The sequence below is a fragment of the Cavia porcellus genome, unplaced genomic scaffold (assembly GCF_034190915.1).
Source record: "Cavia porcellus strain 051 isolate PalLab524CR breed Dunkin Hartley unplaced genomic scaffold, mCavPor4.1 scaffold_25, whole genome shotgun sequence".
Classification (NCBI taxonomy): Eukaryota; Metazoa; Chordata; class Mammalia; order Rodentia; family Caviidae; genus Cavia; species Cavia porcellus.
In genome coordinates, this window is record NW_026947508.1 from 20,836,055 (window position 1) to 20,850,257 (window position 14,203).

Here is a 14,203-nt window from a genome sequence, read left to right on the forward strand (position 1 = left end):
TTTGGGAGGCAGAAGGAGATTTGGGATTAGTGGTTTCAAGGACCAAGATGAATGAGGGGAGAGGGGGAGGACAGCACTGCTTTAGGTCTCTGTCTGAGGGGGCCTCAGCATACAAAGTCACTAATTAAACAGTGTCCAAGGAGAAAAGTGCACCTTTCAAAGCTCTCATTTGTCAAGCATCAGAAAGACAAAGAGTAACTGTGAGAAAACACCGGAATCCGAACAAGTCTTAGACTTCTTTTCAGCCATTACAGGCAGTCTCCGTACACCTTTGCTAGGGACACTGACAAATATCAAAACAGACAGGTTCTACATTTCATCTCCCTCCTCCCATCTCACTCTTTCTGGAAAGTCCGCCCAGCAGTGAAATGAACCCAGAGGCAATGGGAGAGAGAAGTGAAAATCTGCAAGGTTCTGGATCCTGGACAAAGTGCCTGCTGTTTCAAGGCCATGTCATTTTGTACTGAGTTAAGGGTAAGTGAAAAAGTAAGAGCTAGGCCTGGTGGCACAGAGCTATAATCCCAGCACTCTGGGACACAAAGGAGGAAGACAGTAAATTCAAGCCCAGTCTGGGTAACTCAGTGACTTACTGAGATTTTATATCAAAATAAAAATAAATGGGTTTGGGGGTATGGCTCAATGCAAAGACCCTGGGTTTAATTCCCAGTACTGAACCAAAAAAGAAAAAATGTTGGTGACTTCTCTATTTGTTCAGGATAGGCAGAATAGAGCAGTTAAGAAGACAGTCCCAGGAATCAGACTGACTCTGCTTTATGACACTAGACAAGTTCAATGACCTCTCTGTGCCTCAGTTTACTTAAATGTAACATGGGGACAATGACAGTACTTAGCTCAAAAGGATCCCTGAGAGAATTTTTTTTTTTTTTTTTTTGTCTTTTTCATTTTTATCGGTACCGGGGATCGAACTCACGACCGCCTGCTAGCAAGGCAGGTACTTATGCCGCTGAGCTAAACCCCCAGCCCCTCCCTGAGAGAATTAAACAACAAACAGTAGAATGACTTGGGGATGACAATGTACAATGTATGTATCACTTGCCCCTGAGAAAAAAAATACAGACAGTATTCAGAACAATACCTGGTACCTTGCAACCTTGGTAAGGGTTACCTATTTCCATTATCTGGAGTGGCATACATTCTTGAGGTATTTCAGCGGTCCTGGCCTAGAACTGAACTATTATTTTGTTCTTGAGTGTTTAACTACTCAACACAGAGCAAGAGGTTCTGCTATTTACCTGAATTCTGCTGGTGGGGGAGGCAAGTTGTCCTCAGAGAAGGAGGGAGAAGGTGATGAAGCAGTGTCTGCCTGTGGTGGTGGTGGATAGCTGCCTGCATCCATGTTTTCAACAGACCCAATGCTGCCGTTCTGGTATACCAACGCAGGAGAATACCTGACAACAAATCCAAGGCCAAAAGGTGTCACTGAAAGAGCCTCTTTTCTTCTTCAAATATACCACAAAAATGTTTTTGATACAAAAGTTATGAGAAGAAAGAGAATAAGGAGATTCTGTATATATTTTCTGTTATACTGAAATTTTATTTAAGGGCTAACTAAATATCCTACATCATATCTCCCAGACATTTCTACTGGATTGTTTGTAGTAATGGGATTCAACCGAGATTATGAAAAACCCTGCTGTTTCTTTTCCAGTGCTGGTCTTGTGAAACCCAGCAGTTCTTTTAAATTCTCTCCCAAATGTGAGCTGCAGCTTTATACCTGACTCCCAAAGTCTGTCTTGTGCAAAAGGTGAAGCCAAGCCCCACGGGTTAGTGAGCTGCACACGTGACTGGCACGCAGCCTGATTTTGAGGTCAGCAAGCCTCTGGAGTGCTGAAAGGCCAAGGAGGCATTTGATTGCAAAATCAAGCCAAGGATGAATGCAGGTTGCTGTGTGGTAGTCAATGTGGTCTCTCTGCCAGATCTCCTTTATCAAACAAAATGAGCTGCCGATTAAAGTACGGTGTTAGGGCTTGCCTCGTAAAAGCCTGTCCCTCAGAGCACTGGGCCTTGGGTGAATTTGCTGTGGGTGAACAACATCAAAACTTCAAACACACACAAATGCATCTAGCAATAAGCCCTCATATGAGTACAAATACACCATATGAGCTTTGCTCTACCTTCCCCTTCTTTCTACCATTGGTGGTTCCACAGAACTCATCAAAAACAAATCACAGGGAGAGCAGAGTTGGAGGGAACTAACTGAATCAAATGATGCTCTGATGTGGAAAATCCCCAAAGCCTGGAGCCCTGTAGGCTTGGCACTTCTCTTGATAGGTTCACCAACAAGTATGTCCAGACAGACTAGCTGTGCAGTCTAACACCAAACCTCCTGGACAATAAGAAAACGAGAAGCAAACATCTCACCTTTACCACCCCTATCCCACAAAAATGGGGCATGGATAACAAACAGTTGGCATTTTGGAGGGTTGAGGAAACAGGGTCTCACTATGTAGTTAAACTAGTCTTGAATTCACTATTTAACCAAGGTTGTCCTCAAATTTGCAGTGATCTGCCTCAGTACAGCCTCCTGAGTACTGCGATTACAGGCATGTACCACCATGCCTGGCTACAGTTGGCATTCTGGCTTTAGAGCCACTGAACCTACAAGTGCATGTTTGCAAAGGAGAGGACCATGAACAAAACGGCCCACCTTACTGGGATGTGAAGGAATAAAGGTACCCTCAGGGCTGACTTCCCTGTAGAGAGAAGAGTTCATTTTCTTTCTCACTATCTTCATCACTCTTTAAAACAAACCTCTTAATCCAGGAAGAACAAGTGTCAAGAGTGTCAAGATTTTCAAAAGCTAGGATTTTCATGGTAGAGTTATTCCAAAAAGCAAGAACAATTCGACTGTTTCCTTTTGTTATTCCTAGATACCAGGCATGGTCTCTGTGATAGCCCAGATATCATGTACTCAGAGGAAAAACCAGGTGATATTCATGCCAAGCAGTCATAATGACTTGGTTTTCAGTGTCACACAGGTCAGACGCTAGGGTGAGTATCAAACTAAGCTTTAAAATCATTTCCCCCTCTTTAAACCCTCAGTGTGATTTGGTATTGGGAAATGGGGTCAGACTGACATCTCCTATTTCCCCACAGAGATATATAGCCTCCACAGTGGCCAAGCAACCTTTCCCACACTGACTCTGAGGTCTGCATTCAGACCCTTGGCCAGATTCTCTTCCAAGACTGACAAAAGCTGACTGAAAATTGCTCTGGTGAAGTGCACAATTTTCCTGCCTAGTTTTCCCCACTCCCTCAAAATGCCCAGCTCTTAGGCACAACTTTCAAATATACGCTTTAGAGGCAAAGGACTTCTCGGGCCACTTTTCTAATCTTCCCTGTGAGACCTTATGCCTGGCAGAGTAAGGGCACTAAAAGCCATGGGCCTCTGTAATAGACCATTCCAGTTACCTCATTTAAATTGCTGAGTCTCTTGATTTATTTAGCAAATTTTAATTACCAGATGGATGCACTAAAAAATGGCTGATTAATAGTGGTATTGATCTAAACCACACAGCCAGACTTCAAGGGGTACAGAAGGCATGATGCCAGAGCTATTACACTGTTGGCCCCATGTCCCCAGCCCCTTTAAGAATGTTACAAAGGTTATAAAATCATCACCTACCCAGAAAGCCCCAGCTTTTCTTTGGACTCCACAAATTCTTGTCCCATCTTCATTTTCTCCCATTCTTCTTTCCGTGTCTTGATTTTACGTGGGTTTACATTTCCTCGATTTGGATTATCTTTCTTTTCTTTCTGTAATAAAATGAAACAAAAATACCTCTGGAAAATATTCCCTGAAGTTCTTCCTTAAAATTCCACACATCTTCATGAATGCACATTTAAGAGATGACTTGCCTAGACAATGTTCAATAACAGCAGCATTTATAAAACTGCTGGGTTTGGAGTGACCTAGAAGCCATCTAATTCAAATCACCTCCTGGGCAAAACATTTGCTTAGTCCCACACTCAAAGATCTCTAGCAATAGGAAACCCCTTCCCTCTCTAAGCAAGCCTTTCAAATCTTCGAACAACTGTAATAATCGGAAAGTTAGTAAAGTTATTTGTTACTTGCTATGCCAGAAAGGTCAGTCAAGAGAGGAATAAGAATGAGAGCTATAGATATTTGAGACAGATATAAGGAAATAGTTAAAAAAACAAAAAACACAACAAAACAAAAGACCATGAAGAATTTTCCAGCCTGCGCAGCTGCATTAGCCTCTGGCGCTCTCTTGGGTCTGCTGGCAGCCATGCTAATGGGATTGTGAGGTCGAAACTGTTAGGTCACACACACACACGACACAGCATCAGGAGCCTGAAGGGAGGGGAGCATCTCCACAAACCAGGCCTATCCGCAGTCCTTGCCCCACCCAACCAGAAGCTAAGGTGTTAAACTGTTCCTGTTACAAATCAAACTACACAATCTTGTGGAAGTCTCTAAGAAATGAGCTGCAAAACTGGTAAGGAAGGGACTAGCCTGGCTCAAGTGTCCAGCAGTCAGGTGCAACTTGCAAGGGAAATAAATGGTGAATAGAAAAGTCAATTTCTAAAACTCAGCCTGACTCCCAATTGTTAATAGCGTTAGTGTGAACGAACATATTTCTGGTGTGATTTATACTTTCATCTTGGTGGTGTTTGGTATGGACATTTTTAAAGAGTTTTACCTGGCATCCAAGCAAGCAGCCACTCAGAATTACTTCACATAAGACTGGTTTCCTTTTTATCCCCCCTCCACAATCGTGCCTACTGATGTGTAGAACAGAGGCCCCTTTCGCCTCACCCTATGCTTTCTCTTCTCTTTCATGATATCCTTGGTGTCCTGCAGCATCTTCTCCTTCCAAAGATCAAAGAAGTATGAAGGGTCGGTGTAGAATTTGAGTGCTTCTTTTCCATCATCCCTGGGACAGAAATGAAGATGAGTAGCTGTCAGTAGAGAAATGAGCTCCCAACCAAATCTGATATTCCAAACACCTACCAGTTAGCACTTTTTACACCAAAGAATTAAGAAGTCACTCAAATCAATTATATATTTCCTCTCCCATACCAGCATTTCAGTGTCCCTGAATGGCACCACTCTACCTCTTAAAAGAACCTTCGCCCTGGGGCCAGGGATTTAGCTCAGTGGCACAAGCTCCTGTCTGGCAAGTGCAAGGTCCTGAGTTTGATCCCCAGTACTAAAAAAAAGAACCTTTGCCTTATTTTCAACTCCTGACAGAGGAATCTGCAAGGTCAAGGAGTAGCAGCAGGAATCCTGATTATTTCTAATGATCTGCACGTCTATAGACAATTTCCAAAGGATATCTGTATACCTGCATATCAGAAGGGATTTCTGCCACTGGTTCCCCTTCCTCTACCAACTCCCCAGGACTCTTAAGGACATGTTACTGCCTTTCACCCGCCTGAAACCTGTGTATCACATGCACATTCACACAGACATGAATCTGTGTACATGTACAGCTGTTACTCCTTACACACAACCACTTTGCTGGATGGACATCCTTGTTTGCTTGCAGAATAGCTCAGCATCTATTGTCACCACAACCACAGGAGGCCACACTAACAGATGACCAGCTGTTTCAGAACCCTAAGGTATAAATCACCTTAGTGATTATGACAGTAGTACAGAGTAAACTGAGTGTTAATACAAGGGCTATTTGGGGGTTGGAGATAGCTCAGCAGCATAAGCGCCTGCCTTGCAAGCAGGCAGTTGTGAGTTCGATCCCCGGTACCAATAAAAATGAAAAAGACAAAAAAAAAAAAAAAAAAAAAAAAAAGAAAAAAGAAAGAAAATAAAATACAAGGGCTATTTGCCTAGTTTAATGATTGGGAATTGCCCCTCTGGCATGGCCAAGCTCCCACTATCTACAAAGCATGTGCTTTGTGGTAAAATTTTATATTAGTGTTATTTTAAATTATGAAGAATTAGAAATAATCCTATTACCTGCCCTCCAATCCTATCACAACATAAAGAATACATTTCTAAATCAAACATTACTGTTATATTAAATCTTGTTCTGAGTTAGATATACCACTTCTTGTGTCTGTTAGGCCAAGTTTAGATAACTGAGAGGAGTTGCTAATTCTGAGATTACATATTTAAAGGGGGCAAAAAAAAAAAAAAAAAAAAAAAAAACCCCACATAAAAGAGGGCCGGAGATATAGCTCAGAAGTATAGCGCCTGCCTGGCAAAGCATGAGGTCGTGAGTTCGATCCTTGATACCAAAACAAAAACAAAACAAAATAAACAACACATATTTAAAGGGAAAATAGTATTATCTGAAAAACAAAATTCTCAATATCATTTGTTTATCCTGTCCTACAAACCTTGTATCATATTCCCTAAATACTGTCAGGTGTGTGATCCCTTTCTGCACTGCAATCTCAACTAGACCCACAGATAAAGGTTGTGAGAGGCAGGCAGACATGGTGGCACATGTTTGTAGTTTCAGCTACTGAGAAGGCTGAGGCAGAAGGAACACTTGAAGCTAGGAGTTCAAGGCCAGCTTGAGAAAAAAAAAAAACAAAAGTAGCACAAGGCCAGCTTGAGCAACATAGTGATACCCTTTGGGGGACCAGGGAGATACTACACAGAGTAAAAGCTCTGTTCTGCTATACTTGTTAGCCCCTTTGAAAACCAAGGGGCATATAGTAATAAGAAAGAAGAGATGTCATATACTTTCTCTGTTATCTGTGTGGGAAACTACCTAGTGTCTACTTGATGCTCCTGAATCAGGCTGGTTTCCTTCACTTTCACAGGGGTGTGTACTCATACACATTCTTTCTGTTTTGCAGTGTACCTGTTTCTGACAGAAGACATTTGCCTCCAGCTATCTCTAATTATTTTTATCCATTCCCCAGATATTTATGGATATAAGCAAGATAAATATTCACCTTCTGCCCTTTTTCAGTGGTTTTGTACAAGATGACAATACTACCACACTACTAGCAGGGAGAGGATTTGTCTATCAAGCTACATTCTTTTTCAAATTCAGCCATGCAGAGTAGGTCCTTGCAGATGGAAATGTGTGCAAAGGATGGCTCAAAAAATAAAAAAGTGAATGACACTTGGAAGAATGCCAATTACTCCTGAAACTCTGGAAGGACCCCTCTGGGCCCAGAGCAGCCAGTCCACAAGGCTGGCCACGCTAACACACCCAAACATCTGGTAATCTAGTGGCTTCCAAGTAAGTGGGAGCCTTGCTACAAAGTTGCCCCTGGGATCCACTCTGTAGAATTGCCTTGTGACAAAGTCTTTTTGGTTCCATCACAACTAAATTGCTTGGATGGGATCCAGATGGATCTGGCTCATCCCAAATTAAACTCTGCTGCATGCAATGTTACAGTAAACTTTCAATATATACTACATTCACTATGAATTTCAAAAACTAAACAATAGTGGCAACTGCTTATAAACTAGCTTCTGCTGCCACAAGCAATTCTGGGGCAAGCAGTAAGCTATTTCATACAATTTTCTAATGTAAACAGCATCTTTAGACATTTTAGACAATCTAATATTATTAAACACAGGTCAAAAAAAGAAGCTAGCCAGGCATTACCTGTAAGGGGAAAGATTATTAAGTGGAGGAGGAGTATCACAAATATTGTAGGTTTCTAAGATAGGCACTGGGAGAGAGTTTCTGTCAAAAAGCTTCTGGTCTTGAATGGTAGAGCTTCTGAAGGCCTTTCGGGTGTTGATTCCTTGTAGTGACACTGAGAGAAGATGGAAGGCATTAGAAAATGGACGACAGGCTATTTGAACAAACACTGAGTCACACCAGTCAGAGAGGCCTCAGCTGCTGCATTTCTTGGCTGTGGCTGTCTGCAGCCAGGTTTTTTTTTTTTCCTCCCCCTCTGGGGAAGCCCCACAAGGCTGTCAGCAGCCCAGCCATTTCACGACTGAACAAAATGAGGCAACACAAAGGTTTACTATGTGACCACATCTAGCAGGCCTCTCCTTAGAATGAGTCTTCCCAGTACTTTTATGGTAGCAAAATATGACTAAAGGAAAGGAAATCTTAGAACAGGGGAACTGGAGGAATGGGAGAAAGGGAGTGTGTAGGGGTGTGGCAGAGATAAAAAGATTTCTTTATAACACCCAGGCTTGTGTCATTTCAAAGCAGAACCCTATAGGTCTCTGTGATTTCTCTTCTCTTTTTTATAAATCAGGGAAAAAATTTCTAAGAAATTGCTCAGCAGAGCCTGCAAATGCTGAGCACAGCTTCCTTACCTTCTTCTTCCTTAGGATCCAGCTGAGTGACTTTAACTTGTAGTCGGTCGACCCTCTCAGCAAGTGAGCTTACCCGAGAGGCAAAGGTTTTTGCCTGAGTAAAGAGCTCTCCAAAAATGTCCTCTGCATTTTTACCTGGGGAGAGAGCGAAGAACCCAAATAACTAGTGCACAGATATAACATAAATAGTCAGAAAAACTGGCCACTAAAGATTGTATTCTCCTCTCTCAAACACACACACATGCACACACATGTGCACTCAAGTGCATGTGCATACATGCTTGCCCTTGGAGATAGAGACATATTCTCCATAGTGTGGAGAGTCTGCATATATTCCATAACTTACACAGCCTTCCTTGTGAACTAAACAGTCATTAAACTCAAGGCAGGCTGAATAAACTAAAAAGGTACTATATAAAAATATTGGAAAAGCAAATAACGTGTCTACACATCTGCCAGAAGCCCTTAGCCCCCTTGTTATTCTGTAAAGCACCTTGTAAAATGGTTCTGGAAAACAAACTGGGAGTTAAGAGGACCTACTGGGTGTTCACAAGTAATAGGATAAATAAGAAATCACTTCCTCAATGGAACTTCAAAAGCCCACTGAATAAGAAAGATGAGTTGTGGTATCTCTGAGGGGCCTTGAAGATGTCAGTGTCAGTATCCCACAGCAGTCACATAACTTCTAAGAGTTGAAAAGATTACTTTATGTCATATAACCTACAACATTCAAAGTCTTTGCTCTAGATTTTTCAAATCTACATCTCTAGGAACAAGTAAAAAGCTGAAACTTTCAAGCCCTCCCTGAAAAACAATATACCAGTGGTCTCTTTCTACAATGTCTTATGTTTTAGCAAAAGAAAAAAAGAGTTCTGCACGTTCAACCCTGGAATGCAAGGAGAATTTGCAGCCAAAGAAACATAAGAGCAATCTGACACTATCACCATATTGTCATTCCAAGCCACAAAACACATTCTTACTAGGAATGAAAACTTACTAGGAATGAAAAGTGGTGTATATGAATAAATATACCATCTGAGTTTCTTACTTGCAAAGTGAAGACAGGAAAAAGTGTCTGTCCCCAACCAAAAGATAATTTTTTTTTTGAGAACTATTTAAAGTAGGCTCTCATTTTTCACCTCTAAACTACAAATACTTAGTCTGTATGGGGGTGGTGGTTAGCGTGAAAGGCCAAAACTATACATTTAGGGTGAACTGTAGTTCATTTTTCGTATATAACCTAGAGAGCAAGGATGCCAATCAACTGCATATTTTGGATTGCTAGAGTTTTTAATCAAGAAGGGAGCAAGTCCTTACATATTGAATGGTTCTATGATCTAAACAACTATTGGAAGCTCTGGAACTCGAAGGACTCAAATTGGCTAACCCTCTGCATTTCTACACTGCAAGTGGAAGATCCTATTTGATCCCTGTCCATAATATAGCTATGTTCCTATAAAAACTATACTGTGTATCATGCTTCACCAGGTAATAGAAAACTGTGTTTGGAAGCTAAAGCAGAGAAATATATAACACTGTGGATGGAAAACAAACCAGGCTCAAAAACATTCAACTGTTCGAGAGGAAAAGAAAATCCCAAATCAATTTGCCCTTAGATCACCAAGAGAGGACTCAGGATTTCCTGCTCAATGAAGAAGCGAATAGCAGTGGGAGCAGTGAAGTAGTGTGACATGGTGGTTTTTCCAGATAAAATCTTACAAAGAACTCAAACATACAAAATTAATAACATGAGGATCTCTTTCTTAAGAGGGAGTAAGGCAGAATGAAGACTTCTCTGCTATCTTTTCCACCCAAGCCTGGGCAGACTCAGAACTGCTCTTTTAGGGTACTGAGAGTGTGGTTCAGTGGTAGAGCACTTGCCTAACATTCGAGTTCTAGGTCCCACCCCAGTGCTACAAAAAACAAACACAGACTGAGCAACAGAACCTGCAAGGAGCACTGGATTTCAAATCAAAGACCTTCATTTTATATCTCAGCCTTTTCTATTTATACCTGTATACTCTAACAAATTATAACCTCTCAGCCTCAACCTCATCTGTAAACTGGGGAAAATAACTATATCTACTTCATGAAATTATCATAAAGATTAAAGGAGCTAAACATCTTAAATTATCACAAAGAAATTTCTTTCTTAAATAACTACTTACTGATGGTAAATGACTTTTTTTTTCCCCCTCCTATATATCAGATGCTGAACCCAGGGCATTCATATTGAGGTACATCCCCAGCCTTTTTTCTATTTTTTATTATGAGATAAGGTGCTGCTCAATTGCCCAGACTGGCCTTGAACTTGTGGTCTTCCCTGCCTTAGTTTCTCAGAGTGACAGGATTAGAGGAATGTACCATCATGCCCAGCTAGATGACTTTTAGGAGGATAACTATGTAAGCCAGAAAAGGTGGTAAATACCTGCAGTCTCAGTTATTCTGGAGGCTGAGACAGGATGAACTCATTAATTTGAGACCAGCCTGGGCAATAATAGTGAGATCCTATTTCAGAGACAGAGATAGGGAGACAGAGACAGACAGAGATAGAAATACAAATCTAAATTTCCTAAACTTTAAGCTTAGAGGAAATTTTAAATATTCCAAGCAGTGATTTAATAGTCCCTATTCTTCAACTGCTAAAAATTACCTCTGAAAACAGAAGTATGGGGCCAGGGATTTAGCTCAGCGGCACAAGCACCTGCCTGGCTAGTGTGAGATTGTGAGTTCAAGCCCTAGTACCGAAAACACAAAACAACACAATGACAACAAAAAAGAGCAAATGAAAATAGAAGTATGATGTTCAGGGCTGGGGATTTAGCTCAGCAGCATAAGTGCCTGTCTGGCAGGCACCAGGTTGTGAGTTCAATCCCCAGTAACAAAAAAAAAAAAAAAAAAAGAGAGAGAGAGAGAAAAAAGAATTAGTAATATGATGTTCAAATAGGAGAAAACCAAACTATTTTGTTAAGAGTTAAATTTCACTCATTTGGATGATTGAGAGAGACCCCAAAACATCAGAACATTCATAACAGACATTATATTTTGCAAAAGATTTCAGAGCAGCCTTCAATTTTCCCCCCCTTTTAACAGAGCCCTTCAAAAGAAATGTTATGTGAAAGCTGAACAGGTAAAATTGATTTTTAAAAATATGCAGTGGTAAGACAAAAAGGGGGGGGGGGGCTGGGGATTTAGCTCAGTGGCATAAGCGCCTGCCTTGCAAGCAGGCAGTCGTGAGTTCGATCCCTGGTACCGATAAAAAGGAAAAAGACAAAAAAAAAAAAAAAATGCAGTGGTTCTCATTGAAGTCTGAGTTCCCTGATATCATGTGCTACCCTTCCAGTCCAATACAGTCAGAAAACCCAGTCTCGTCGCATAATTTCCTAATGACCCAGGTGGGGGTTCCATCTTCCTGGATGGTCACAATGCTACTCAAAAAATGCTGTCTGTCTGGCTTTCAAAGAACTTTTTATTTGTCTATTTGCTTTTTCATACAGGATTTCACTGTATAGTTCATGTTGCTCTTGAAGTTTTCATTTCATCTGAAAAATGGGAATAGGACTTCCTATCTCCATATGATTACAAAAAAGATTAAATGAGATTATGTTAAGATCTCATCGAAACTTAGCTTTTAGCACATAACCAAGTCAAATTCTCCATATGAATAATTTCTTGTTGTTCCCCTGGTAGATTATAAGCTTCTGAAAGGCAGAAAGCATTTCTTAGCAGTGTATCTTCAGCATAGCACATGAAATATGCTCAACACACTTTAACAGAAGAACAAAGGGTTAGTTAGACCCAAAATGTGAGAAAATCTTGGTTTCTTAAGCACAAGCTGACCCTGGCCCTCAGATTGGGTCCCTTAAGTGATCTGAGTACAAGTAGGAGAGTCCACAATGGCTTCCATCAACACTACCCTGGAAAGCACCTGAGAGGAAGCGTAACTCCTAGGGACAGTAAGAAGCATTAGCTAGATGTTCTTTGTCCTATGGAGACAGAACCAGTATGTGATTGACTTTCACTCATTCGGCCTTCTCGGGGTGAAAGGAGCAGAAATGATGCTTTTAAAAAGCAGCGAGGCTTTGCAGCTTTCTCGTGCCTCACTGTCAGCCGCACTGCTGTTGCGCTACTGTCAATGCTCCTTTGTATAAGGAAGGCACTGCGGGGCTTCATTTCTTCGTGACGCTCCATCCAGGTTTCCCTAAGCCCTGGATCAACTGAGATGGTCCCTGTGCTAGGTGAAGGCTTAGGTATCTGAAACTCCATACATCATCTGGTCACAGAGCACTGTCTCCTCAGGCTCCTATTTTAAAGGCAGGGCCTATTATTATCTGGGGGAAACACAGACTATCTTGATATTTGTTTGCCTTCACTAAGGACAGTGATGTGATAGGAGGGGTGAAATGTCTGAAATAATTCACACCAAGATGCTTCTGCTAAGGATGATCACTCAAATGGCATTTTGCTGGAGGTGCTTATGGGAGCAGGGGTGGCATTAGACAAATGCACAGCCAACTGGAGCATCTGCCCTTCCATACCTCGACTTTAAGCAAAGAGTCAGATTGATTCAGAATGAAATCTAAACCACATGCCTGTACCCCACCCAAGGCAGTCTCATTCATTCTTGCCAATTAAAAAAAAAAATGCAGTCATGCTGGGATTCTTTCAGCTCCAAAACAGACTGGGCTAGCCCCCATCTTTCTCCTAGAGAAGAAAGGCTCCAGATACTATTTGTGTCACTGTGTTCATGCAGCTTGCAAAACTCCCAATATCCCAGAGACTACAGAACTGATCTGTACCCTGAACTTGGACCTGGGGGCTTGTGGCACAATTAAATGTATATCAGGGTAGACAAGTTGTCAAAATGCCTCTGAGTGCATGTTTACTTTACTCCTTTTTGGGAAGAAAGAGGGGAGGGTATTGATTAAGACTATTGGCACATTTGAGATTTCAACAAAATCAGGCTACACAGAACAGCTCGTGTAATTACAGGCACATTCCCCGACCCAAGACAGTGTTCTGTGAACCTCCCACTTTACACACAGAATTCTGCTCTGTCATTCCATCTGCAGTTTTTGCTGCAGTCCTTCCTGCTACCCTTCTCACAGATTTCTTTTGAAGCAGGTGTGGGGTAAGGTAGAGGGAACCTACAGGGTGGTGGTAGATGAAGAAAAGGTAGAAGGAAAAAATCTGTACCAAAAAAAGGAGCTTTTCTTTGGGAAGGGGGGATGGGATACATTTTTGCATTACCTTGGGAAGGCAGATGGGGGAGAAATAGGAATAAGGGAGAAGAGAACTAAATAAAGAGCACCAACGACCCCTGAGGGCAAAGTACAGGCTCTGCGAGGCACTCACTCAGGCTGCCCAGCTGTCGGATGACATTTGCCAGGTCGATGTTGGTCACGCATTCCAGCTCGTTTCTAACGCGAGGCAACTTCTGACGGCACAGGTGCCTTGGCTCGATGTTCCTAGTTACTAACGGCATGGCGGACCTGCTTCAGGCAATGTTCTGAATGATGAAAAACAACCTAAAAAAGAAATAACAGGAAAGTATTACTCAACCACAAATTCCAGGCACACTAGGGCTGTATGAGGGTTTTTTTTTTTTTTTCTTTTGGTTTTGCTCTGATCTAAAACAGCTTTTAAAAAACCTTTACTCTCCCTTTTTTTTTTCTTTTTTTTTAACCCCCCAGCCCCATCTTTTTTAAGGTTTGCTATTAGAAGACTTGCCATATAAATTTAGAAATTCTGAACTGGTGACTGCTAGCTAGGTACACAGGGAACAGAAAAACCTCAAAGTCACAACTACTGCTCCAACCAAGAGTCCCCAGAGGCAAGGAGGCACAGTTAGAAAACAGCTCGTTCAGCAGACACTGAATGGTATCGTTGGGGTCCATAACCAAAACAGATCAGGTTCTAGGCCACCCATTATAAGGATCAAAAAAGAGCTTCTGT

The 14,203-nt window shown here is 41.6% G+C and overlaps 1 protein-coding gene across 4 annotated transcripts in view; it reads right to left on the reverse strand.

Moving 5' to 3' along the window:
• Positions 1-14,203, reverse strand: part of Wasf2 (WASP family member 2) — an 83,349-nt gene that overhangs the window by 6,531 nt on the left and 62,615 nt on the right. For all 4 annotated transcript variants that reach the window (XM_013154001.3, XM_003471281.5, XM_063235860.1 and 1 more), the window contains 6 exons: positions 13,604-13,776; positions 8,249-8,383; positions 7,578-7,731; positions 4,802-4,919; positions 3,647-3,777; positions 1,254-1,409 (listed from right to left, as the gene is read on the reverse strand). In XM_013154001.3, coding sequence (XP_013009455.1) covers positions 1,254-1,409; positions 3,647-3,777; positions 4,802-4,919; positions 7,578-7,731; positions 8,249-8,383; positions 13,604-13,733 — 824 coding nt within the window. In that variant the 5' untranslated portion in view covers positions 13,734-13,776. The remainder of the gene's footprint in view (positions 1-1,253; positions 1,410-3,646; positions 3,778-4,801; positions 4,920-7,577; positions 7,732-8,248; positions 8,384-13,603; positions 13,777-14,203) is intronic.